Source organism: Cryptotermes secundus, unplaced genomic scaffold (genome assembly GCF_002891405.2).
Source record: "Cryptotermes secundus unplaced genomic scaffold, Csec_1.0 scaffold317, whole genome shotgun sequence".
NCBI lineage: Eukaryota > Metazoa > Arthropoda > Insecta > Blattodea > Kalotermitidae > Cryptotermes > Cryptotermes secundus.
Window position 1 is genome coordinate 522,496 of NW_019742557.1, and position 25,617 is coordinate 548,112.

Here is a 25,617-nt window from a genome sequence, read left to right on the forward strand (position 1 = left end):
GTATACTTAATTATTATCTGTAACTTCCATCTGAAGCCTTCTGTGTCTGTAATAGAATACAACATAATTTATAACATCACAGTCTACCTTTGATAAGGTTTACCAGCAGATCTGTATTTGAGTTGAGACCAGTGAGGGATGAAAAATCACAAAAAGAATAAAATATTGTGAAATGGCATCATTTGACCATGGACCCTGCAGTTTGACTACATTTTATTTTAGTATCTGCGCGCACTTATGTTTGTGAAAAGTAAAAGAAGTGACTTTATTTCTACTTTTATACGAAATTGTGGGGTCATATGTGCTTCTTTTTGATCGTCAAATAGTTAACCCTGCTTCTAAGCAGTCAAAACATTACAAATGCAATATGTACGGAGAGCCTAATGATTATATTGTATATGGATGTGCACACGTTTATTAATATCCCATTTTAATCAAGGAATGTCTGTAGGAAAGGAGCTTCAAATAACTTGTATTATGAGCTGTCGTGATTCAAACGAATGACTGACTGAATGAATGAATGGAGTTCATATTCCCATTGCTCCCTCTGGAGCATAGGGCATCCATGAAATGCTTTTTCACTGCAGTTTTGTAATCTTATAAACAGTTGGTAGGATTCCTTGCATGGGGGATCAGCCTGTCACAAGGCCACTACCTACACAAAAACAGAATAAACACATAATGACAGACATACATGCCTTGAGTGGGATTCGAACCCACAACCCCAGTGATTAAGCGGGCGAGGACAGTTTATGCCTTGGATCGCGTGGCCACTGTGATGAGCAATTCAAATAAGTAGTCACAATGATTTTATGTATAAAATAAGAACTATAATCTTATATCTATGTAAAGTTGTCCCTGTGATTAGCTAATTAAGCACTACACCGTGAAGACGTTTGGGGAAGTGGACATTTAGAACCAATGTTTATTGACTTCGGCACTAGTTGGAGGTGAGTGATCAGCTTCCTTCGGCTGCTTTACCCCTGGGTAAAGTGCCTCCAGTACTCATTGGATAGGAGTCTGAGTGGGCCCCAGAGTCGGTTTGGGTGATGTGGAGAAGAGAAAATTTTTGACGCTACTGGGACTTTTACTTCAACAACTCAGTTGTCCAGCCATTAGCCAGTCACTATACCAACTGTGTTATCCTGGCTCCTAATCTTATATCTAACAAAACCAAAAGTTTGCCAAATATGAAGTAAAATGCAATGAGCGACTCCTTCCACTACATTTTAGTTTGTGCGATGTGACAGTAAATTTCTACAACACTGAAAAATTATAAACAACTTGAAGAGTAGTATCTTCTGGCATGTTACACTATGTAGTCTGGTATAAGTTTCCAAACATTTCAGCGGAACATAATACTTCTATTGACAGGGTTGAAAAGTATGCGGATCAAAGCTCTGGTTGCTGTTTGCTTGCCTTGCTCTTCAACTCTGACAAAGGGGGCACTACATTTCTTCAAAATCTCAGGAAAACTTTTACAGACTACATAGTGTAACATTCCTGAAGACAGTCTTCACAGTCACCATTGTGAGAACCTCAAATCTTGCTAATACATAACTTTTTACCAATGAGCATCCTTGTGTCTTTTAAGAGTACTGCATTCACTGAAACTCTTTCCACAATTATTACATGAGAACGGTTTTTCTCCTGTATGGGTCCTCATATGCCTCTTTAGAGTTCCACACTCACCAAACCGTCTTCCACATTGATTACATGAAAACGGTTTCTCCCCAGTGTGTGTTCTCATATGCCTTTTCAGAGTCCCACACTCACTAAAACTTTTCCCACACTGGCTGCAAGAAAATGGTTTCTCTCCCGTGTGAGTCCTTGTATGTCTTTTCAGAGTACCACATTCCCCAAAACTCTTTCCACATTGTTGACATGTAAATGGCTTTTCACCTGTATGAATTCTTAAATGCCGTTTTAATGTCCCACAGTCAATGAAGCTCTTTCCGCACTGTGTACATGGAAACGGTTTTTCTCCTGTATGTGTCCTCATATGTCGCTTCAGAGTACCACATTCTCCAAAACTCTTCGCACACTGAGTACATGAGAACGGTTTTTCTCCTGTGTGTGTTCTCATGTGTCTTTTTAGAGTACCGCATTCTCCAAAACTTTTTCCACACTGGTTACATGAAGTATGCATCATGATGTACTTACTAGTACTGAAACTTAATGAAACATACTACAAATACACAATTGTTTTTATTATTTGCACAGATAACAGTCACTATCTCAGTTATTAGAGAGCATTCAAAGGCCATAATAAAATTTAAGGATGAACTGGTCCCTGGTCTGACTTCATTCAACCTGTAATAACAGAGGAGTAATTTATGATGCTTCAGTTTCTGTAACAGCCTTTATCCCTAAGTGTACAATAATCATATTTGGTTTCTATCTGTTAAAATATGAGACTGTCATTTGGTTACATAAAGTAGACTATATATATATTTATTTTATTCTGTCACCACAATAGGAAATATGGATACACCATACACCCATCATTTCTTATAACATGTTTCGGCTCATTAAGCCATCCTCAGGTATTTAACTTGTTTACATTTATCTATATTTGTCAGTGTCTGCATGTTTTATAGTGTATGTAAAGTTTTGCCATTTACTCTTAGAGATGAACATACTTTTATATATAACAGCAATGCATATTGCTAAAAAATAGGTATTCCAATATGTAAACATCGACCAATGTATGGAATACTAACAGACAAATACAGGTAAATGTAAACCAACAGAAATATGTAAGAACAATGAATGTACAGTGTATCTTTATTTCCTATTGTTGTGATGGAATAATGTAATGTAATTTCAAACACAAAATATGACACTAAATTATATATATAAACTTTAGTTTTATTCCAAACAAATTTTTATAAGGCTTAGGTATAATCAAGCTCATAACTTCCTAGCATCTTCTTATAATTAAGATTAAACAGTTAGTTTAAACAGATTAAAAAGTTAGTTTATAGAAATGAAATAAACTTTTATTTTTAGTCACTTAAGACAACCTACAATCATAAAAGATATCACGGAACTTACACAGTTATTTTAGGGTATATGCTTATTTTTCATGTTATGGAACATTTTTGACAAACATGATTTGATTATACAGAACTTCAGTGAAGTATCCAGTTTATATGAAAAGATACAATCCACATGCTTCAAAACTGACAGATTTTTCCTACAATTCTCCAGAAAAAAATTCTGTGGTATGAAACGCCTAATATAAAGGTACACACTCATGGATGGTAACGTTATAGGGTATGATGATTATTCACAAAACATGGCTACAGATTCTGTACATTTCAGTACTCCTAAAACATTAATTTTGTAACTAATCCAATCTACTTTTGTTGTCATACTTCCAATTTCATCTTTGAACTACTTTTCTATTTATATTCATAGAACACATCAAAATTTCAATCACTGGAGTGATTAGTCTAGAGTAGCGTTTCTCAACCACTGGGCCCTCATCTTATAGAAAAAATAATTTACTGGGCTGCAGTCTGACAAAGCTTGAGAACCACTGGTCTAGCGGTAATGCTCTAGACTTGTGTTTGGGTGATCCTCAGTTTGAATATCAGTTTATCATCGCTGAGATTTTGTTGTGATTTTCCTCAGCACCTCCAGGCAAATGACAGAATTATACCCTGATTAGGCCATGACCACTTCCTTCCAAATACTTTCCAATTCATCATCATTTACATATCATGAATGAATAAGGGGTGGGCCATAAACAGTCCTTGCATCACGACCTTCAGTGATCCACTGTGCATCATCATACCGTCAGATGCCATTTAACTTCAAGTGTCATCCCCCATCAAAAAAGAAAAATTAATAGAGTTATTACAAATCATACAATTGATTCTAGACAGGGCTATACTAGATGTGACGAAGTTTCTTTATCAAGATGTCATTCGGTATGCTCCTATTCAATGTAAGATGAAAAATGCCAAAGTTACTTCACTATGAGGTGACACATTTGACCTATTAGAATGTTGCTGACCATATACACCTGCTAGGGTTGCAGAGGCTTTAGACTGGTAATAACAAAAACTACAGTCACAGCAAAATCAGATCATTTGGTCTGAGAAACTTCTATGCACAGAAAATAATAAACTAGAAAATCACAATTAAAAACCCCAATTTTGTTTTATGTACTATGACATAACAAAATATGTAACATTGTTTTTTTTTTAAGGGAAGGTGGCTTTGATAGGATTGGATGGTATGGGCTGGATTGATCTGACTCAAGACAAGGACCAGTGGAGAGCACTTTTAAACATGGTAATGAACCTTTGGGTTCCATAAAATGATCAGAAATACTACAGAGGCTGAGAGACTGGCGGCTTCTCAAGAAGGGCTAAGTTCAGTGGAGTTAGTTGGTTAGTTAGGGTAGATGGTCAATTTTTTTTACCTTTTTATGCAGAAACAGACTTCAAGGAGGCAAGTATAGAGCAAGGAGTGATTACTTGCTCCCTGATGTCAATGGTAATCTTAAGTTTGGTTAACTTAGTTCAAACTGGTTATCTTTTCTCTAATCATTTAGTAATATTTACTGACAGTGGTGTGATGTGAGGAATCAACATTTTTTTTCTATATTCTTAGAGCCACTTTTATGAAATTAATAAGGTCTTTTCATCTTTGAAACTAAATTAAGTTAAACTGTTCTTTCAGTATTGTTATAGAATGAATATCCAAGGTCAATTTGTAACACACATGATTAGTCAGAATATAAAGCAAATAATGCCATTATGACTGAAACTGTTATAAACATTTTGGAATAAAAAGGAGATAAATAGATGTGACTGTTACCCTTGCCCTAACACTATACATAATCTAAATATCTTGCACAGCTTGGTGCAGAATTCATATGTATTCAAGACTCTTTCTTCAGTTTCAAGTTTGCTGAATGTAACCAGAAACCGACCCAAAGTTGGAACGTAATCTGATTTGGAGTTTGTTGGGCTGGATAATTCGTTTTGAATGAATGCTAAGAATGGGTGAATAGTTTATCAGAACTATTATAAACATTATTATTATATATTATTATAAAACTATTATAAACTTGACATATGTGGTAAATTGAAAATCATCATTCCATTAACCAGCTGTTTGGTGATATATCAGATTCACCTGTTACACATAAACTGAAAATGTTTTAGACGTAAAAATAATAAAATATCGCCGACGAACTCATAGTGAAAGAGAGCTTAAACTTACTTGTGCTGGGCAAGGCTTTTGTAACAACTACTAATCAAAATACATTTCAAGTTTTGAAATACTTCTTATATATACTGAATACCACATGCAGAACTATTGCTGGATACGAATACCTGTATCCTAAACATTACTACAAAAGTTCGAATCGTTCATATTTGCAACAACACAACTGACATTACCTGATGCAGCATGATTTCTTCACATAATATATAATTTGGGCGGAAGCGGAGAAAAGATATAACCCTTAAAATCTGCTCATCAAATACAAATGTGGATGTTAGAAATGCACCCGTTTATTTATATATTCTATACAACAAAACTAAAATATCGCCATATTGGACATGGCACGGCTTTCTCGATTGATGAGCAATTTCAATTAGTTCATTTTTATACATATATTCAGCAACAGCTGCCCAATTTCAAAATTATTACCATCTTGTAAGATCTTATTTTCAGATACAAAGGAAATAAATGAAAGAAGTATTCCAACAGAAAGCAGTTTATTGCATATAACATTCCTTACATATTCATCAGACCCCAACTTTAGGTATGTGCTTAACGGACACATTTTCCCAAAGAGTATAACGCTAGAAGCCCTGGGGTTAGCACGTTTGGACGGTCATGTAGGTCATGTACGTAACTCTATACGCTCTATACTCCATACTCTTGCCGATGCAACAACAGCCATGACGTTACGCACACTTTACATTGCCATCTATGCGAGAATGTGATGAAACTACTACTAGGGAGTATCAGCCAATGCCAAGAGCTAGATCGGTAAGAAGGATTACTACTATACAACCAATACAAATTTTTTGCAATACTCTAATTGAAAGCTAAAGAGGTGAAAGTTGTCCCTGCGGTTTACTAATTAAGCACTACGCCACTAAGGCATATGGAGGAGTGGATGTATAGATCCACATTTTCTTGACCTATGCACTAGCCGGAGTTGAGTGGTCAGGTTTACGCCCCGGCCGCTTTACCCCCGGGGAAAGAGCCCAGGTACCCATTGGATAGAAGGTTAGGTGGATCCAAGAGCCGGTCTGGACGACGTGGAGAAGAGACAATTTTTGACCCTACTGGAACTCGAAATCCCGACTCCTGTGCTGTCCAGTTCGTAGTCAGGCGTTATACCGATCCGACTATTCTGGCTTCCTCAATACAGTAGTGACTCGTTTTAAAAAATGTGGTACCTTGTGCTGGAGAAGAACTCCCTCGGCTTTTGAAAACGTGACATCTAGAGGCCAGTGAAAGAACGAGTACTTCTTTTATAATTCAAAGTGAAGGAATAATAACAGCAATAACGATTACTTTCCCAAGGGGGGATACTTGGAGCAGGCTATATGAAATGGGGAAGCATGTGGAAGGGATAAGAATCACTTAGACAGTCAAAACATTATGTGCCCTTTGTCGTACTTGAAGGACAGCGCTCATATGTATACCGATCGAAGAGGTAGGTGTAGCAATACAGCTAGAAATTTGTATTCGGGAGGTTTTTTGGTGCGAACATCTGTCGGGATACCGACTATTACAACTGAGACTTTTGATGAAATTCTTTATTCGCACCAGTCAAATGCCTGGATAGTACTTTGATTACTCCACGCTGCTTCCTTCCAAATATCTTGCATTTTTTATTACTGACCAAACGTCCTACCATTTGAAGCTACATAATCTGCAAAATTTACAGCATAATAAAATAAACCATGAAAGAGAACCATAAAATCCCTCGAGTAATCCTTAACCTGAGCTAGATGAATCTGGTTCACATTTTCAAGCTCCATTTCTTACTAAGTTACGTTTAATGTTATCTACGCTTAAGTTTCTCAAGAAATATCTTCCGTTCAGGATTTCTGGATCAAACTTTCATGCATGTTCCTTACCTTGCACGTGTATACCACATGCCCCTCCCAACTGACTTCCTTGACTTGATAAGCCTTGTCAGTAAATAAGTGGAATAGCTTCTAACTGCGATACATGCAGTGACTGTGTTTGCATGATAGTCTACAAACTGCTCACACAGCGATAAAATATTGAATGTTCTAAGATACGAGCGTCCCTGGCAGTGAGGGTTTTGTTAGAACCGATAAGAGCACACAATATTTACAAGGGAAACAGATTTGTCTCTCTTTCTCACAGACACACACACACACACACACACACAGAAACAGATTTAGGTGTGTGTCCTTAAGCTAAGCAGTGCTAGTGAACAATTTTTTAAAATGGGATATATAAAACACAATTTTCAAAATTTCCGCTTCAAACTAACCCCATGAAGCTGGAACATTCTTGAGAAACTAGTAGTCGCTCAGACGCTCAAGGCATCTTCCACCTTTATGGAACCCGAAGGTTCATTACGTTGTTCACAAGAGCCCTCCACTGGTCTCTATTCTGAGCCAGATGAACCCGATCCGTATCACTCCTTCCTATTTCTCTAACATCTATTTTCATATTATCTTCCCACTTACGTCTAATTCTTCCTAGTGGTCTCTTTATTTCTGCGTTTCCCACCAAAACCCCACGTGCATTCCTCTTCTCTTCCACATTGTAAAAAGGTAAAGTTATTCCTGTAACAGGTTAGGAAGGCCCATAGGGATGTAGATGTCGAGACTTCCACATTTTCTAGACAGTCGGCTCACAGTTGTCGGTGAGGTTGTCAGCCTTTACCCTCCAGGAAGATTCCTGGTATTCATTTCTGTTAGAGGCTGTGTCGACCCCAGGGCCATACTGCGGCTGGAAGAATTAGGTCAATCGAAAAATCCAATGACATCGGGAATCGAATCAGCGACCTTCCGACTTGTAGCATAGTGCCTCAACCAACTACGTTACCGCGTGTCCCTTTTCCACATTGTAGTAAGAGTTTGTAGGCTTCCTTTCTAAACAATTGATCTGTTCTAGTGATAAAATTTAGGACTAAATTGAGAGAATATACCTAAAATGATGTAATTAACACTAAATTTGTTTTGTAGTATTGTAGTTAAAATTGTATTCTTAAACACCCAGCCCACACACACACACACACACACACACATATACTTTGTTTATATTATAATGTACGTTGGAAGGAGAGTGTTGTATAGTTGTGTGTAGCAGTGCAGCGGCGATATAGAAATGTTTCGCAGACCTACACAATATGCATTAACTCATATCTACTAAGCTGGACGCAGCTTGTTTCTCATCCAACACTTTTAATGCAAAAATCTGTGTTCTCTATGAAATGCCTCTGTCTGAAAGGTTTCTTCACTGAGTTCGTCTCTGTAATCGGATCTGGAGGAAAGCTTTTGTTAGAGTGAAGAGAGCCTGGGAGATGCAGCAGAAAGCAGAAAACGTGTTCAGCTGAAGCATACCGCTAATGTAGGAAAGAAATAGTTATCCATTCCAGTTTAAATACTAGCGGAAGTAGTAAACTACAAGGAGGAAACATTTTCCAGATATGTTTTATGTTATTTTGCATACTTAATTTACCTTTATGTTCATTTATTAAAGATAAAAATGTATTATTCAAGACTCTAAAGTTAATTAAGTCCCGATGAGGTCATTGGATTTCTTTCAATTGACCTAATCCTTCCAGCCGCACTATGGCCCTGGGGTAGACTCAGCCTCTAACAGAAATGAGTACCAGGAATTAATTAAATAATTTTTCTTGGGAGTAAAGCGCGGCCGGCGCGAAAGGCTGACAACCTTACCGCCATCTTTGAGCCGATTGTCTAGATAATGTGGGACCCTCAACGTCTCACAACCCTATGGGCCTTCACCTCTTGTTACAGGGATAGCTTTACTTTTACTTACGAATATGAACTTACTTAATCCGTTCTTCTTATATGTAACCGTACTAATTTATACATGGTTTTCACACCCGGGGAGTCTCTTCTCCTGCGAAGTACCATCCCGGCACAGTCTAGTTGTAATTCAACGTAGTCCTCCTTAGGTTTATGGTGCCACTATTGTCATTAACGTCGTCAGTTTGCTCATAATGTTATCGTCTGTCAGTTATAGGCAGGTATTTTGGAACATCAGTCCTTGCTTTTATTCTGAGTCTCCAAGGAGGAATGTCACCCTAACAGCGCTTTTTTTATTGCTAGTGGAGTGGGACTAAGTCCCTTGTACTGCGGCCACTTCTGGCCTATTCTACCAGCCCCAAATGACAGGTGAGGGTGATTGTGGAGTAATTGGTGAAATGAAGATTGGCAGAGGAAACCGAAGTACTCGGAGAAAACCTGCCCCAGCGCAACTTTGTCCACCACAAATTCCACTTGACCAGACACGGGATCGAACCCGGGCAGCCGCGGTGGGAAGCCAGCGACTAATCGCTTAAGCTATGGCGCGGCCCTACCTTGATTGTGCTTGGTCCCGTACTTAACGTGCGTCTTGTAACGATAAAAGCTGAAATGAAGGTTTGAATATAACATCTCTCCCCGACAATCTAAAAGCTGGACTGGAACCCATATGAGAATCCGGCTGTAAACCTTTCCAAGTGATCACCACTTAAGGGTTGTACCTGTATGTTAGAGAAGAAGAGGCACTCAGTTGTAGGGAGTGGAAGTGAACGGTTGTTGGAGTCGAGACACCTGAGGACATAGAAGGGAGCAGTGTGTATGGCCAGGGAGGAGTGAATTGGCGTGAATGTGTAATGATGACGAAGCGAGTGACGAGTGACAGGCGACCTTGAAGGAGGGCTAATGTAAAGACTGACAATCACTGTACGCAATTTTAAATTAAAACAGAAATACACGGTGAATATTCTGGAGATCTTGTATTTCATCAACCCCGAAGTGTGTTCCTCTTTCGGTATCCAAAGCCCCAGTATCCCTGGGACTTGGGCCGCGCCATAGCGCAAGCAGTTAGTCGCTGGCTTCCCACCGCGGCGGCCCGGGTTCGATCCCGGGTCTGGTCAAGTGGGATTTGTAGTGGACAAAGTGGCGCTGGGGCACGTTTTCTCCGAGTATTTCGGTTTCCCCTGCCAATCTTCATTCCACCAATTGCTCCACAATCACCCTCACTTATCATCTGGGCCTGGTACAATAGGCCAGAAGTGGCCGCAGTACAAGGGGACTTAGTCCCACTGCAATAGCAATAAAAAGAAATCCCTGGGACTGAGGTCTCATTTCGAGTGAGAGTCGTGGCATCTGTAGGTCGGCAGTCTGCTATATACCTTACGGTGTCGAGGTTGTTTTCTCGTTTTGATCATCTTACAAACGTTAGGACTCTTTGGACGAGTGATCAGCTCATCGCAAGGCCTCTACCTGAACACAGGACAATACAAACACATAATAAACACATATACATAGCAAACATCCATGCCTTCTGTGGGATTCGAACTCACGATCTTGGCTTCCGAGCGAGAGAACACAGTACACGCTTTAGACCGGTCGGCTACCGTGACACAATACAAATTTAGGATTTTTATTTTAGATATTCCATTTTTACGACGGTGCGTGTGAAGATTAGTGTTTTCTGGGATATGACGCTGTATAATCTGGTAGAAATTTGAAGATGTTTCGGAAGAAAATACTTCCGCCCTCTTCAGTGTCGCAGAATGAGCCGAGCAAGTAAATATCAAACAACAACTCTGCTTGTTGTTTCCTAATTTTTACTAAGATTTCTTTGGACCTTGAAGATAAATGTAGCGCGTTCCTCCGCGAATTAAATAAACGTCTAACAGGCTACACTGAGTCACATTCTAGAAGACAGCACCCCTAAAAAATTAAATTCCTCCAACTCCCTTTGATTTAGATCCCCCAGCTACGAATTTGATTGTAGTTGTTCAGAAGTTTCGAGATAATATAAGAGCTTATTTATGAACTTCGCGGTAACACCGCATAAAGTCCCCTAGTTAGTTAGTAATCCATTGCGTTTATAAAAGGATAAATCAAGCGGAGAATGAAAAAAGGATCATAATGACGGTCTGTGATTTTTCCACATTCATAACGTACTTTCTAAACTTCTCCGTGAACAACTTTTTATTTTTATAAAATTTTACAGATAGAAATGGTTCCACTATATTCAGAAACATTTAAAATTAAAAAACTTAAAGAAAATTAAATTGCGTGTCTTAAATTCCTTCGTTCCAAGCTGAATTTCATTGTCGAATCTACGAGTTGTATCGATACTCTCAGAAAATTTACCAACAGAAAGGCCGAAACTTGGCGTTCAGTTAGAGAAAAATACAATTAAGTAGGTAAGGTGAGTAAAGTGAGTAAAGTGAGTAAAGCTGTCCCTGTAACAGGCCGTGGAGGCCCATAGTGTTGTGAGATATTGAGTTTCCCACATTTTCTAGACAATCGGCTCACGGATGAGAGTAAGGTTGTCAGCCTTACGCGCCGGCTGTCCTTTACCCCCAAGAATATTCCAAGTATATTCCTGGTACTTATTTCTGTTAGATGCTGTGTCAAATCCAGGGCTATAGTGCGGCTGGAAGGATTAGGTCAATTGAAAAATCCAATGACCTCATCAGGACTTGAACCCGCGACCTTCCGTCTTGTAGCATAGTGCCTCAACGAGCTACTTCTTCAAAAGCTTCAGCATAACAAATTATGGAGTTCTGTATTTATTTTACAATGCTAAAAGTATCTTGCATTTTACAATAGCCGCGCGGTCTACGGCATGAACTGTGGGATCGTGGGTTCGAATCCAACACAAGGCATGGATGTTTGGTGTGTGTGTGCGTTTATTCTATGTTTGTGTTGTCCTCTATTTGGTCAGCGGCCTTGCGACGAACTGATCACCCATCCAAGGAGTCCTACCGTCTGTGAAAGATTAATACGGAACTGAAAAAGAGGTCTAGGCCCTGTTTAATAATATGACGATTAATGTATAACGAATTGGAAATAATTTGGAAGAAAGCGGCTGTGTCCTAGTAATGATATGATCCTGGTATTTGCTTGGAGGGACTGAGATATACCACGAAAATCATCAGTCAAGATATCCTGTGTCTTTACCGGATTTCGAAGCGAGAACCTCCCGAACACATCGCTAGAACGTTACTGACACTCTGACCTTCTCAGTGGGATGATGAATGAGTTCTGTAATTTAGCTAACGTGAAATGATATCCATAGGTCTCCTCGATACAGACATGTGAATGCGTGTTTTGTGTGTCGTATTGAGCCCATGGTTTACTATTAAATCATCATGGATTCCTTAAGGGAGCGGTCTGGATTATTTATTTTGTCAGTGCCCTTGAAATTATTTATTTGTCGATAGTGATAATGTCTGTGCATACATTGTTAAAACTCGAAACTTTCTTTTACTTATTTTTGGCCCTGTAATCTCGCCAGGAACTCTTATTCTTCGGATAGGAAGTGTCGCGTTTGGTGTGTTTATAGTCTCGTGAGTACAAGCTAAGAATTTATACTGAGGTGCTCCCTGGCTGGAGGCAGACGGATGCAGGTAAGATCGTGTGTTTAATTCCCTTGTTCCTCCGTCTTGTTTTGTTTTATAAAGCTCTTGTGCAAGAACGACTTCTCAGTCTGAAAATCAGGACGAGAATTTGGATACATTTCGAGAATAAATTTGTGAAATAGAATTTTAAGTACTAAAGGGTAAGGTAAAGCTGTCCCTGTAACAGCCCGTGGAGGGTCATAGGGTTGTGAAAGGTCGAGGTTCCCACGTTTTCTAGACAATCGGCTCACAGATGGCAGTGAGGTTGTCAGCCTTACGCACCGGCCGCCCTTTACGTCCAAGAAGATTCCTGGTACTCATTTCTGTTAGAGGCTGAGTCGACCCCAGGGCACTAATCCTGTTGGAAGGATTAAGTAAATTGAAAAAAAAAATCCAGTGACTTCATTGGGAATCGATCCCGCGACATTCCGGCTTGTAGCATATTGCCCCAACCAACTAAGCTACCGCGTGCTCCTGAATTTTATGTACTAGACCATTTTTACCTTATTTTCCTTATTTTGAAAAAATAAAAGAAGGTTTATTGGATCACCATGCTCTCTGTGTCTGTGTACCCCTCCAATCAAACAATTTATATGAAACTTGGTATATAGATCATGGCACCTGAACCCATCTCAGCCTCACACTTCATAAATCCTTTCCACCAGTCTGGGTGTTTGCATGCATATCCCTTTATCGTTGCTAGGCAACGGATCGGTAAAAGTATTGCCGTGGTAACAAGCGCCGACAAGCGGCATTAGCTCGGTCGGTATAGTTCGCTTGCGGACTAACGGCCACGGAGTTTTTTGGTAACGAATAAACAGGCAGCAATAGAAGAATTTTGGTTTCGTCTTTTGCTATGCGGCCCGTGTGCTATTGAAGGAAAGTAGGCGGTTAGTTCTTCCCAGATCTTCTTGTTTTCATTAAAATAAGACCTCATAACTCTAGCAAGTTTTACAAAATGTACTGAAGTGAAATATTTATTCCTTTTGGTGTTACGTTTTTTTCAATAAAGTAAAGGTAAAGTTGTCCCTGTGCATTAAGCACTACGGTATTAAGACGTATGGGGGAGTGGATATATAGATCCATATATTCTTGACCTCGTCACTAATTTGAGGTGATTGGTCAGCTTCACGCCTCAACCGCTCTACCTCCGGGGAAATAGCCCCCGGTACCCTTTGGGCAGGAGGCTGGGTGGACCCTAGACCGGTCTGGACGTCATAGATAGACGAAAAATCCTGCCCCAAAGGGGACTTGAACCCTGACCCCTCGGCCGCTTAATCCGTAGCCAGTTGTACCGACCGCGCTCTCGGCTCTCCTTTTCCACTAAAATATTTTCATAAACCATTTTAATTAAAATCACTTCACCCGGGTTTGATCTCATCACGGCCAAGATCCTCCAAAACCTCCCCCCCAACTGTATCAAAAACCTAACCCAAATTATCAATGCATCCATCCGCCTTTGCTACTTCCCTAACCAATGGAAAGTAGCGCAAATCATTCTCATCCTCAAACCTGGGAAACCTACTGATCTACCATCATCCTATCGACCTATAAGTCTCCTCCCCACCTTATCCAAAGTCTTTGAGANGAGATCTTGTTGACAAGCTGAGTCGTACGTAGCATTGTCAGCAGTCACAATTCCGGAAAGAGAAAGCAATTTTCTGAAGTTGTCTGACCTCCTTCTGAGGCTGAAATAAATCGACTCTGGAATCAAGATCGAGATATTTCCTTCTTCGATTTATTCTCACCAATTTAAGGCATACTACAAGTCTATCGTGAGGTATTTTCAAGCGTTTATATAATCCTATGTGACTAGCACTTTCCCTTTGGATGTTCCTGTCCTGTTATTGCAATTAGAATTTTATGAATTCTGATGTTAGATCTGTTCATATTATTTATCGTTAATTTATTGTTTCGGACCATCTAAATTAGCTAGTAGATTTTTAGTAAAATGGTCCGTGCACTTCTCGTTTTTTAAGATATTTCCAGGTAAAATTAAATTCTAGAACTTAGTTTGTATGTTAATAATAATCAGTGCAACGTGCGTTCTTTGCATCCTAGCATTCTGAATACTCCTGTTATAAATATAACAAAAAATTCACATCCTAGCCATGTTCTCAATTATTATATTAAGGAGAGCAATTAATACATAATTTGTAGGCATTTATTTGCTCTATCCCATATCAAATTCCAAGGCCCTATTTCTAATTGTTTATTAATTATCGTTATAAAACCGGAAACTAAATACTTATTCGTACGAAATTTTATAGTCATCAATTTTACGAACAAGAAAAAAAAAGAGAACCTTAAAAAAGTAACATATTTTTCAAAGATTTGTGGTTGTACAAGTCAAGGAGGATGAGGTGGGCAGGTCATATAGCACTAAAGGGGGAGACGAGGAATGCGTATAGGATATTGGTGGGAAAGCCAGAAGGAAAGATACCACAGGGAAGACCAAGGCGTAGGTGGGTGGACAATATTAGAACGGAACTTAGAGAGATAGGATGGGTTGGTATGGATTGGATAGATCTGACTCAGGATAGGGACCAGTGGGGGACTCTTGTGAACACGGTAATGAGCCTTCGGGTTCCATAAAATCCTGGTAAATTTTTGAGTAGCTGCAGAATTGGCGACCCCTCCAGAAGGGCTCAGCTTCATGAGTAAGTAAGTAAGTAAGTGTGACTGTACAACGTTTCAGGAGTCTAACGTTATGTGGCTTCCACCACACAAGTTTGTAGGTCCGTCGCGTAGTTATTAATGTTTGTATGAAATTAAAACCTACGAGTTTGAGAGAGCATGAAATGACATATCAAATTCCATCAAAATTCATTCAGTTGTTGTCGAGGTGTAACGTGCTGACAGACGGGCAGATATGCAGACACATCCAGCCCTATATGAGTTCAGTTTGTGTATATCGCGCAAACAGCGCATAAAAAACATAATAATATTATTACCAACGACGTTGTTAAATTTTTGACATTAGATTCAGAGGCTTGTATTCTTAGGAAATTCATTTTCTAAGTCTTGCATCTGAAGAATAAACTGTAGTACATAAATCTTGGCGAATAAATTTAGTAGTAGTAGTAATAATATTTTTTCTTTAAGTGGCACTAACATTTTATAATACTCAAAAATCATAAAGAATTTTGTAAAATTAATTTCTTTAAGAAGATTTATAATCCGAATTGATGATGCTGATAATAACGATGATAATACTAATAAAATTTAATTCAATTCATGTTTTTACGTGCAAACTTAACAGCAAATACAGCCAAATACAAAGTTAGCACGAGTCCAAAAAAATACATAAAATAATTAAGAAAATAAAAATATGAAAATGAATAATAATTCCAAGAAAAATTAAAGTTAGCGTTAACAGGCCAGAAAAATAAAATAAGTACATTTCGAATGGTTATGCCATTTTGTGGTGAGAAAGGACAATACACGTACATACACACATAGAACTTAATAATAATAACAACTCAATTAATTTTACTTATTTATGTGTTAACACAACATCCAATATAATGATAAAAATAATAATGATAATTAAATTCGTGTTTACCTACAACAGCAACAGCAACAACAACAACAACAACAACAACAACAACAATAATAATAATAATAATAATAATAATCGTTGAAATCTTGATGTTAATGAAAAGGACATGTCCGATTCGAATTCTAGCTGGGACACCTACTATCCAGACTGACATTTTACGTGGTTTTCCTCAATACCTCAAATCATAAGTCGGTAGATAATCATTAATTGTTCCTGACCACTTAGTCCCATATTCTTTTCTATTCATGATTCATTTGTCGTCCTACAATTTGATGATGTGTATGAGTAGTCTGACATACTGACAGCGTCGTTAATTAAACCGTAAATAAATACAAGTTTAGTGAAATTTCATCAGTGGACAGTTTATATGCCGAAAGTACTGAGTGCCCCACTGCTATGAATGTTATTACTGGAAGGATATGATATTGGTCTACGACAGTTCTTCCGTCTCAGGAGCCTCAAATAGTTCAAGGTCTTCTGGAGCTCTAACATTCACTAAAGTGTTAAGTCACGGCTTGAAACCAGAAGCACATTTTTGTGTTATATTCAGCATGGCGCCCCGGAGTCAGGAAGATCATTTCCCGTTGTGGTGGACTGCTGCCCTCCGAGAAACACCGCCCAAGTCCGGAGAGCTCTTCCTCAAGGACAAACAGCGAGACGACGGCGCCGAGGGATTATGGCGCGTCCGTGACGGCCTCTATGACCTCTCCTCGTTCGTAGACGTCCATCCAGGTGGCTCAGACTGGCTACGTCTCACAAAGGTCAGCATCAATTCAATTTATTATAAGCAACCAAAACCAATCGCAGTTTCCACGCGGTCTAAGTTATGAAATGTCATTGGGGCCTTGGGTTCTAATCCAACTCGAGCGGTTCTTCGTGTTCTTCTTGTCCTGTGTAGGCAGCGGCTTTGTGACAGGGCTGAACGCCGATCCTTCGAGAACTACCGACTTCTTTAAGATCCAATACTTGCATACTAACTGTGGTGGGAAACAGGCCAGAGGGCCTAGTAGGAAAACAGAAGAAGGAGAGGAAAAACAAAAACATACATCTCTTCTACTTGAATGTATAATTTCTGAACTTTACTCATAATTATAAGATAATTAAGGCAGTTTTCCCTTGCTTGTATAAGTCAGATGCCATTAATATATCACTACCGGGACCTGAGAAGCGTCGTTGATTTTTGGTGTTTGGGGGTCATTTTCTTAGAAACAGCGAATAGTGCCAAGGATATACTCGTACCTATATCTCATAGATCTCTATACATATTAAATCTGTACTGAAGCGTCTTGTTGCATAGTAAAGGTAAAGGCAAATTTATTCATATGCTTATTTAACTAAGCACTATGCCATTAAGAAAGTGGGGGGTATAGCTCCATCATTCTTGACCTCAGCACTAGATGGAGGTGAGTGGTCAGTTTCACGCCCCGGCCGCTTTACAATCGGGGAAGTAGACCGTGGTACCATTTGGCTGGGAGGCTGGGTAGGCCACAGAGTCGGTATGGACTCTGTTGAGTAAAGAAAAATCTTTTGCCTCTACCAGGAATTGAACTCCAGTTGTCCAGGACGTAACTCGTCACTATACCGACTGAGCTATCCGGATTCCTGTTGCATAGTAATCAGTGTAATAAAAATAGAAATGTACCAGAAAAACACGAGTTCTGTTAATTATAGAGTAATACCGCATCTGTAAGTTTATATGTACCCTTTAACACGATGTTATCAAGAGTTTGGCGTGCCGGTAACGCTCATGGGTTCCAGCATCTCACGCTTCGAGGCCTCATATTTATGGTTTCATTTTGAGTTCGTTTCGCACGGAACACATATATATTACGAGATACTTTCATAACGGTCTGGAAAACCGAGATTAACGGCCGTGGGAATCGTTGCGCTGAACACGAGACCTCGCTATCAGCAATAGTTGGCACTAACTTTGCCGACAATGGGAGGTCGCTCGGTCGGTATAGTTCGCTTGTGAACTAAAGGCCACGGAGGAGGAGGATTTCTTTCATTTTGCTGTAAACCGCATCAATATAAGCCGATTTTATATTATTTTGACCATATAGAATAAATAATATCTAGTGATTCAAGTGGTGTTGGTTCTGTGTAGGTGAATGCAATAAATAGAACATCCGTTGGACAGAAAAATGAGGATTAATTGACATATTAAATAAGAACAGCACCCATGAAACAAAATTCTATTCCAGTTAAATTTCCAATTTATATTTATTAAATATTTTCGTAGATCTACATAAAACTCTATTTTCATTTAATGAACCAAAGCAAAGGGATTAAAAGTCGAATAGTTTAAACATTCAGTAAATCTATCCACTTTCGTGACGTATTACATATGAATGGATGGATGGATATCCATAATAATAAGTANCGTGAAACAAGCCTCTGCCCCACGCAACTCGCCTTACACATTCCATGAGGTAATTTATATTATTTCACTTTTATGAAGTGCTTACTATATAATACTGCTAGTAGTATTTATAATGTTCTACAGTCTTATGTGCAACAATTTATAAAAAAACTTAATAAAAGCTAGTCACTTTAAAAGTTTTCACAACATGTTTCGACTGAAGTTGCTATCATCAGATGTTAAAATTTGTGGTCGAAAAAATTTCTTTCTGTGTTGATGTTCAGTTGTTGGTATATGTTTGCCCCCTACTGCGCATGTGTGTATTCCTCCTTGTTATGTTATGTCCCCCGTCGCATTATGTTCCTTTTCTTGTTTTCAACATTTTAAACATTAAGAACCCTAAGTGAAAAGTACAACAGGATGCTACAGTCCAGTAAGTAAGATTAGATCTTTCTAAAAGTTCCAACTGAACAGGAAACTCCCCTCTCTTACACCTGTTGACAGAATCAGGAATGTGTATGTTAAATGTACTCAGACGATGGGAAATGTCCAACATAATATTCTTGCTGTGAAACCTGTACAGTCATAATATTGTATTGTAGCATCCTGTTGCACTTCATTCATTACTCAACAGATGTCACTGGTTCACAGTTTTATGTGCAACGCGTCCCTCTCAAGCTTCTGTACATGGCCCTACTGCATGTTTCGACGGACCTTGGTCATCATCAGGCGTTTAAAATTGTTCTTGTCCTTCCGCTTTGTGGTTCTGATATCTGGCATGTAGTCCTATCTACGCCCTCGTCTATTCTCTTCCTGTTGTGCTGTTTATCTAGACTCATAGATCAAATACTAGAGCCACGAAGAGGAAGTACAGCAGCTTTCACCACAAATTTTAAACACCCGATAATCATCAGTGTAGGTCGAAACATGTACGAGTAGTATAATGTACGGACACTTTTAAATAAGTTTGAGAGAGATGGGTTGCACATAAGACCGTGAATCAGTGACATCTCTTGGATAACTGAACAGTAACTTTCACAACAGCAGATGGGTAGAAGTCAGAATGATCAAGACCATAGACGCTGAACACTAAGTCACATCATGGCCGTGCGGAACTCAGAGACTATATGTGAATTACGGCGGGAAGTCCAGTGTTTGTACCTTACCTTGTTATTGGAACTCGGTTGATATGATTTGTGATTATCCGCAGTTACTCGAGAAGATTCCTAAGCAATACATCATAACTAAAGCAGTAGAACGCAGGAAACGTAAAAATCCCCTGCCACTCTTAAAGCACTACATCACAATGTATAAATGAAATCCAAACTAATCTTGTGTGTGAACAATCAACCTTAACTCGTAAGCTTCTCCAAGTATAATTAGGATGAGATGGAGAGGGCATGTAGCACGAATGGGGGAGAGAAGGAATATATATAGGATATTGGTGGGAAAGCCGAAAGGAAAGAGACCACTAGGATGACCAAGACGTAGTTGGGTGGACAATATTAAAATGGATCTTAGAGAGATAAGATGGGATGGTATGGATTAGATTGATCTGTCTGAGGATAGGAACCGGTGGAGGATTCTTGTGAACTCGTAAAAAACCTTCGGGTTCCGTTAAATGCTGGGAAGTTCTTGAGTAGATGCACAATTGACGGCTTCTCAGGAAGGGCGCAGCTCCATGAGTGATGATGATGAAAACAATATCCCTATTATTTACCTGATATCTGCTCCAACTCTTATATTGCCTATACATAGACAATAGATCCATCCTCAAAGAAGAATTTCCCTTCCTTCTCCTATTATTGCATATTTCACACGGAGTTGTGTAAGCTGTTGTTGATGTTCCTCAGGATGGGTTTTACCGGACCTTAAAACGACGAGCGCGTCTTGCTCTGGCTGGGGTTCCCCGTGGCCCCAACTTCTCCTCCGCTCTTATTGCAGATCTTCTGGCCCTCGGCACAGTATTCTTCTCCGTGATGGCCGCTGCTACTAGCAGCTACTTTGTGGGGGCATTTGCTGGATTGCTTATAGCACTGAACGTCATCACAGCGCACAACTTCCTGCACCAGAAGAATAACTTCCGCATGTATTACTTCAACCTGTCTTTCATGTCATTCAGGTACGTTGTCCGTTGAAGTGACTGAAATGTCTGTTGTCTATTATAGGAAATTCCCGAAGTTAAATTATTTCATGATGGTGCGAAGCAAAGGTAAAATTATACCATGAATACATATGAGGGACCGGTCTAGAAAACAGAGATTAATGGCCGTGGAGTTCCTTCCTAATGGCATATTCTAAAGCATAGTTGAAAAGCAGTGGCGATAAAGCATCTCCATAGTTTTTTGACCATTCTAGATAGGAAATTTATCAGACAAATATTCACCTATACGGACTTTACGTTTCGTTTAAACACATTTAAATCGTCCTAAATTGTTCCATGTGTACCGCAGACTCTATGAAAATATTGTACAATACTTCCCTCCTAACAAAATCATAGGATTTCTTGAAGTCTATGACAAGTACACTTAACTTAATTTTCTGTAGCTGTAGTAGATTGTAAAGACACATCGCCACAACACATTCTTCTTGGATTAGCTAACGGGATTTCTTCCACAACAGATTTAATTTTAATATATCCATAACCTATATTGTGAATATGATGTGATCTGTATAAAGGGAAGATTCTCTTTTACCTTAAAGCCTAGTTGTCGACAAGGTTGTAACAAAATTAAATAACACTATCATTTTAAACTAATAATAATACGTTTATAATAAATCTTGACACAAAAATTTACCAGCACGTCACAATCTTTAGGTTAAATTTTTAGCCAATATAGTGTCTCTTTTTGTTTTTGTACACTTTTAGGCTTTTAATAATATTTTATATTCATAATGTGAGAAAATGTTGTTTTATTAACGAATAAAATGCATTCCGATTTAAAATAATCTCATTGTTTCAAATCACATGATATATGGTGCAGACGTTCAAATGTCTTGCATACGAAATATAGGATAATAACATTGATAGCTAATTTTTAGAGTTCTGTGGCTATAATTCTTTGTGGTTAGCTTATTCTCTTTAGACAAGAACAGCTTATTTCTCAAAAGTTGTCTAAGAATGCCTGTGCTACGAATTGAACTTTACTTTCAGTGACTGGAGGGTTGTACACGCACTGAGTCACCACTTATACCCCAACTCTCTGCTCGATTTGGACATCTCCATGTTCGCGCCGCTCTTCCAGTTCCTGCCAGACCCTTCCAAGACATTCTGGGGTCGCTACGGGCCCTGGATCTACAGCCCTCTGGTCTACAGTGTTATGTTTCATGGTCACATGTTAATCAGGTGATGTAAACTTAATTCCTCAGATCTCGTGACCCTATCATCTAGGCTTACTTCCACGTGTATGTGTCTGCTCCTCCACGGATGAGATCACAGGTATTGATGTGATATTAAAGGTGATGGTTTCGTTACATATGGTCATCGGAGGCCAACATATCTTCTGATTTCTTTAGACCATGTCATAGTGCAGACTGTTAATCGTAGGCTTCTCAGCGCAGTTACGTGCTCTCATTTAAAAGAGTCCATGTGGGATTTGTGGTGAACGAAGTTGCACTCAGGCAGGTTTTCTCTACCTATTTAGGATTACCCTATCATTCATGGGAGCCGGGACAGCGCAGTCGGTATAGCGACGGGCTACGAGCCGGACGACAGAGGGGTCGGAGTTCGAGTCACTGTAGGGGCAACAATTTTCTCTTCTCCACATCGTTCAGACCGCTCTGGGGTTTACCCAACCTCCTACCCAATGGGCACAGGGGGATTTTCCCCGGGGGTAAAGCGGCCGGTGCGTGAAGCTGACCACTCACCTCCAGCTAGTGCCGAGGCCAAGAAAACGTGGATCTATATATCCACTTCCTCATACGCCTTCATGGTATACTGCTTAATTAATTAAGTACAAGGACAATTTTACCTTTTTGTCTTCTCCTTACTTAGGATTATCGTATCAGTAATGTTTCTGGTAATACTCGGTCCTCATCTATCATCATCATCATCATTATCATCTTTATCCATCTATTGAAACCCAATGTAGATATACATGGCCTAAAATATTAAAGTTGCAGTTTGAAATGTTTGTATAAAAATGTAGATCTGTCCTTGTGCTTAATTAATCAAGCACCAGGCCATGAAGGCATATTGGGAAGCGGAGGTATGGCTCCACCATTACTGACCTCTCAGTAGGTTGAAATTAGTCGTCAGCTTCACGCCCCGGCCACTTAAACCCCTTAGGAAAGCCCTGGTGTATAGAAAATCTTGTCTCTTCCGAGAATCGATCTTCTACCGTCTTCCTTGTAGCCCGTCACTGTACCTACTGAGCTATCCCGGCGCTAATACTTCTATAATAGGCAGATATAATCAGTATTCTCTTCCAGACAATCTTATAACTTAATATATCTAGTAGGTTTTTCTGAAATTGTTGCGAAGTTCAGATATTTAGGGATGACACCAACAAATCAAATTCCATTTATGAAAAACGAAGTACAAATTAAATTTGAGAAATGCTTACTTTATTTCAGAGGTCTCGGGTTCGATTCCCAGCGCTACCAGATTTTCTGAGAATTAGTGAGTCTGGAACGGGGTCCACTCAGTCTCGTGAGGATAATTGAGGAGCTATTTCAAGGATATTGCGGCTCCGGTCTAGAAAACTGAAATTAAAGACCGTGGGGTATCGTTGCGTCGACCACGTGACACCTTCTATCCGCTAAAGTTGGAACTAATTTCTCCGACAGGTGGCGGTCGCTCGGTCAACATAGTTCGTTTGAGGAATACAGGCCACGGAGTTTACTTTGTTTCACTTCAAAACATTGTATCTTCTTTTATGTTACCTAAAGATGTACATATTGAAATATACAGAACTATAACTTGATCTGATGTATAGTATGTGTCGTAGTTAGTTAGTTATTAGAGAAGGTGGGTTTCCCCATGCACTTAGACCTGTAGTGGTCCATTGTGCTTCCCTCTATGATTTCTACCAGCCTCTATATCCTACCGGTACTGGTGCTTACCATCAGTCCCGCCCAGCCAGCGAGACCGGCTCTCTACTGGCTGAGAAGTATCTATAATGCTTCCCCCATCTACCGGAGGTATTAGTGACTGCTGTTGGGCGGCAAACGTCCGCAATTTTGCTCAGTGACCTCCTTTGGAGGTATGAGGTTCTTTTACGTACCGTAAAGCTACGACACGGGACCCACGGCTTAAAGTCCCTCCCGGAGGACTTGTTCCCTGAATTTTTCCGCCCTTAAAAATTCGACGACCTCCGCTGGGTATTTGAACCCGCGTACTACGAGTCTAGACTACGGGGGCGCTTATGTGTCGTAAAACTTGGTCTGCCAAGTCATGGGAAGAATGTAGACCGAGGGCGCTGCGAAGAGTATTTGTGCCTAAGGGACATCAAGTAACAGGAGGCTTGATAAAATTACATAATGAAGAGCTTAATAATTTCTAAATTTACTCCGCCAAACAGTATTAGGATTATCACCTCAAGAAGGGTGAGATGGTCGAGATATGTAGCACGCATAAGAGAGGAGAGAACTGTATGCAGAATTCCTGTATTTTTAATAGTACTAATCCTTATTTATTTCTCTATTTACACTGTAACTAACCTATTCAATTTATCTGTTGTTATTATCATCACAGTAACAAGATTGTGTTCTTATGATCCATGACCTTGTAGTATGATACAGACAAGCAATGATGTGGAAACCACCCGCAATGAATCGAGAGTTAGCCAATCACAGGCTTGGAACCAACCAATGCTAAACAACGGCTGGGTAAACAGCCACTGATAGGTAAAACCACGGGGTGGGGGTGATGTGGGTGATTCCCAAAATCCTTTGTGTATTCTTAATAGTAACTCTAAATTATTCCCTTCTAACTTTGTCATTGCCGGTCACAGTAGCCACGCGATCTAAGGCATGAAATGTTCTCGTTTGCTTGAACGCTGAGATCGTGGGTTCGAATCCTACTCAAGGTATGTATGTCTGTGTGTGCATTTATTCTGTTCTTGTGTTGTCCTTTAGCGGCCTTGCGACTGACTGTTCACTCGTCCAAGGGATCCTACCGACTGTGTAAAAAAAGATTATGAAACTGAAGAAGAGGCAAGGGCCCAACAAAGGGCTGTAGAGACATTGATGATGAATTAAGTTTTGTGTATAGTGCCGCTATTTTAGTATAACTAATTCTCCAGATTCATGTGGAGAACTGAAAGCAGTCGTCGGAGTTGAAGTACTCGTCTTCCACCTACAGACACACTCAACATGCACTGTCAATATGTTGGCGCAGGTTGTGGAACATGGCTAAGGGCAGGGGCGATTATGTACGCATGGAATATGCGATTCCTCTGGTGATCCCTACGTCAATGATGGTGTTTGCTGGAGTGAGCGCTGGAAATGCATTTTGGATGTGGATGTGGGTGACCACAGCCTCAAGCCTCTTCTTCCACATCATTGCCTTCAACGGAGCCCACCACCATCCTGAGATATTTCATGAAGGGGACGCTATAAGGTACTCAAGTCTGAGGACATGTCTCACATTCCTTTGCATTCATCCATTGTACACTTGGCCTTAACTTCAGACTGCTTCAACTACAATGTGAACCAGGGTGTGTCATCACCAGTTTGTGACAGAACCTTGTGTCGTCGTTAGAAATTTACTAGGTTATATTTACAACGTATTTCAGCTGTTCGTATTCTGGTAAGAAATTTAATCACATTAACACAGGTTTTTTTTTCTGCAAGGTTGGCTATACGAGGTACGACGTTCCGTTGTTCGTAGAATAAATAGGTGGACTATAATAACGATTTATCTCTAATTTATGTTGATCTATCTAGTGATTAGAAAATTTATTCAGTAATGTTCTATATGTGCCGGTCACGGTAGCCGAGCGGTCTAAGGCATGCACTCTTTTCGCTCTCTCGGAAGCCGGGATCGTGGGTTCGAATCCCACTTAGGGCATGGATGTTTGTGTGCGTTTTTCTGTGTTTGTCTACAGGTAGAGGCCTTGCGACTAGCTGACCACT

The 25,617-nt window shown here is 39.7% G+C and overlaps 2 protein-coding genes across 4 annotated transcripts in view; one reads left to right on the forward strand and one right to left on the reverse strand.

Moving 5' to 3' along the window:
• Positions 1-1,092: 1,092 nt before the first annotated feature.
• LOC111873340 (gastrula zinc finger protein XlCGF49.1-like) overlaps positions 1,093-25,617 on the reverse strand; it is a 25,871-nt gene continuing 1,346 nt past the window's right edge. Inside the window, exons 1-2 of one of the 3 annotated variants that reach the window (XM_023867987.2) lie at positions 5,421-5,790; positions 1,093-2,174 (exon numbers count right to left, since the gene is read on the reverse strand). In XM_023867987.2, the coding sequence (XP_023723755.1) occupies positions 1,565-2,152 (588 nt within the window). In that variant the 5' untranslated portion in view covers positions 2,153-2,174; positions 5,421-5,790 and the 3' untranslated portion in view covers positions 1,093-1,564. Of the gene's footprint in view, positions 2,314-5,420; positions 5,791-25,617 lie in introns of those variants that run through there. The other 2 variants (XM_023867985.2, XM_023867986.2) reach the window with 2 other exon arrangements.
• The window catches only part of LOC111873333 (cytochrome b5-related protein), a 14,828-nt gene continuing 1,718 nt past the window's right edge, over positions 12,508-25,617 (forward strand). The window contains exons 1-6 of the mRNA XM_023867974.2: positions 12,508-12,625; positions 16,729-17,001; positions 18,559-18,610; positions 20,394-20,662; positions 21,695-21,886; positions 24,881-25,102. Of these exons, the coding sequence (XP_023723742.1) occupies positions 16,730-17,001; positions 18,559-18,610; positions 20,394-20,662; positions 21,695-21,886; positions 24,881-25,102 (1,007 nt within the window). The 5' untranslated portion in view covers positions 12,508-12,625; position 16,729. The remainder of the gene's footprint in view (positions 12,626-16,728; positions 17,002-18,558; positions 18,611-20,393; positions 20,663-21,694; positions 21,887-24,880; positions 25,103-25,617) is intronic.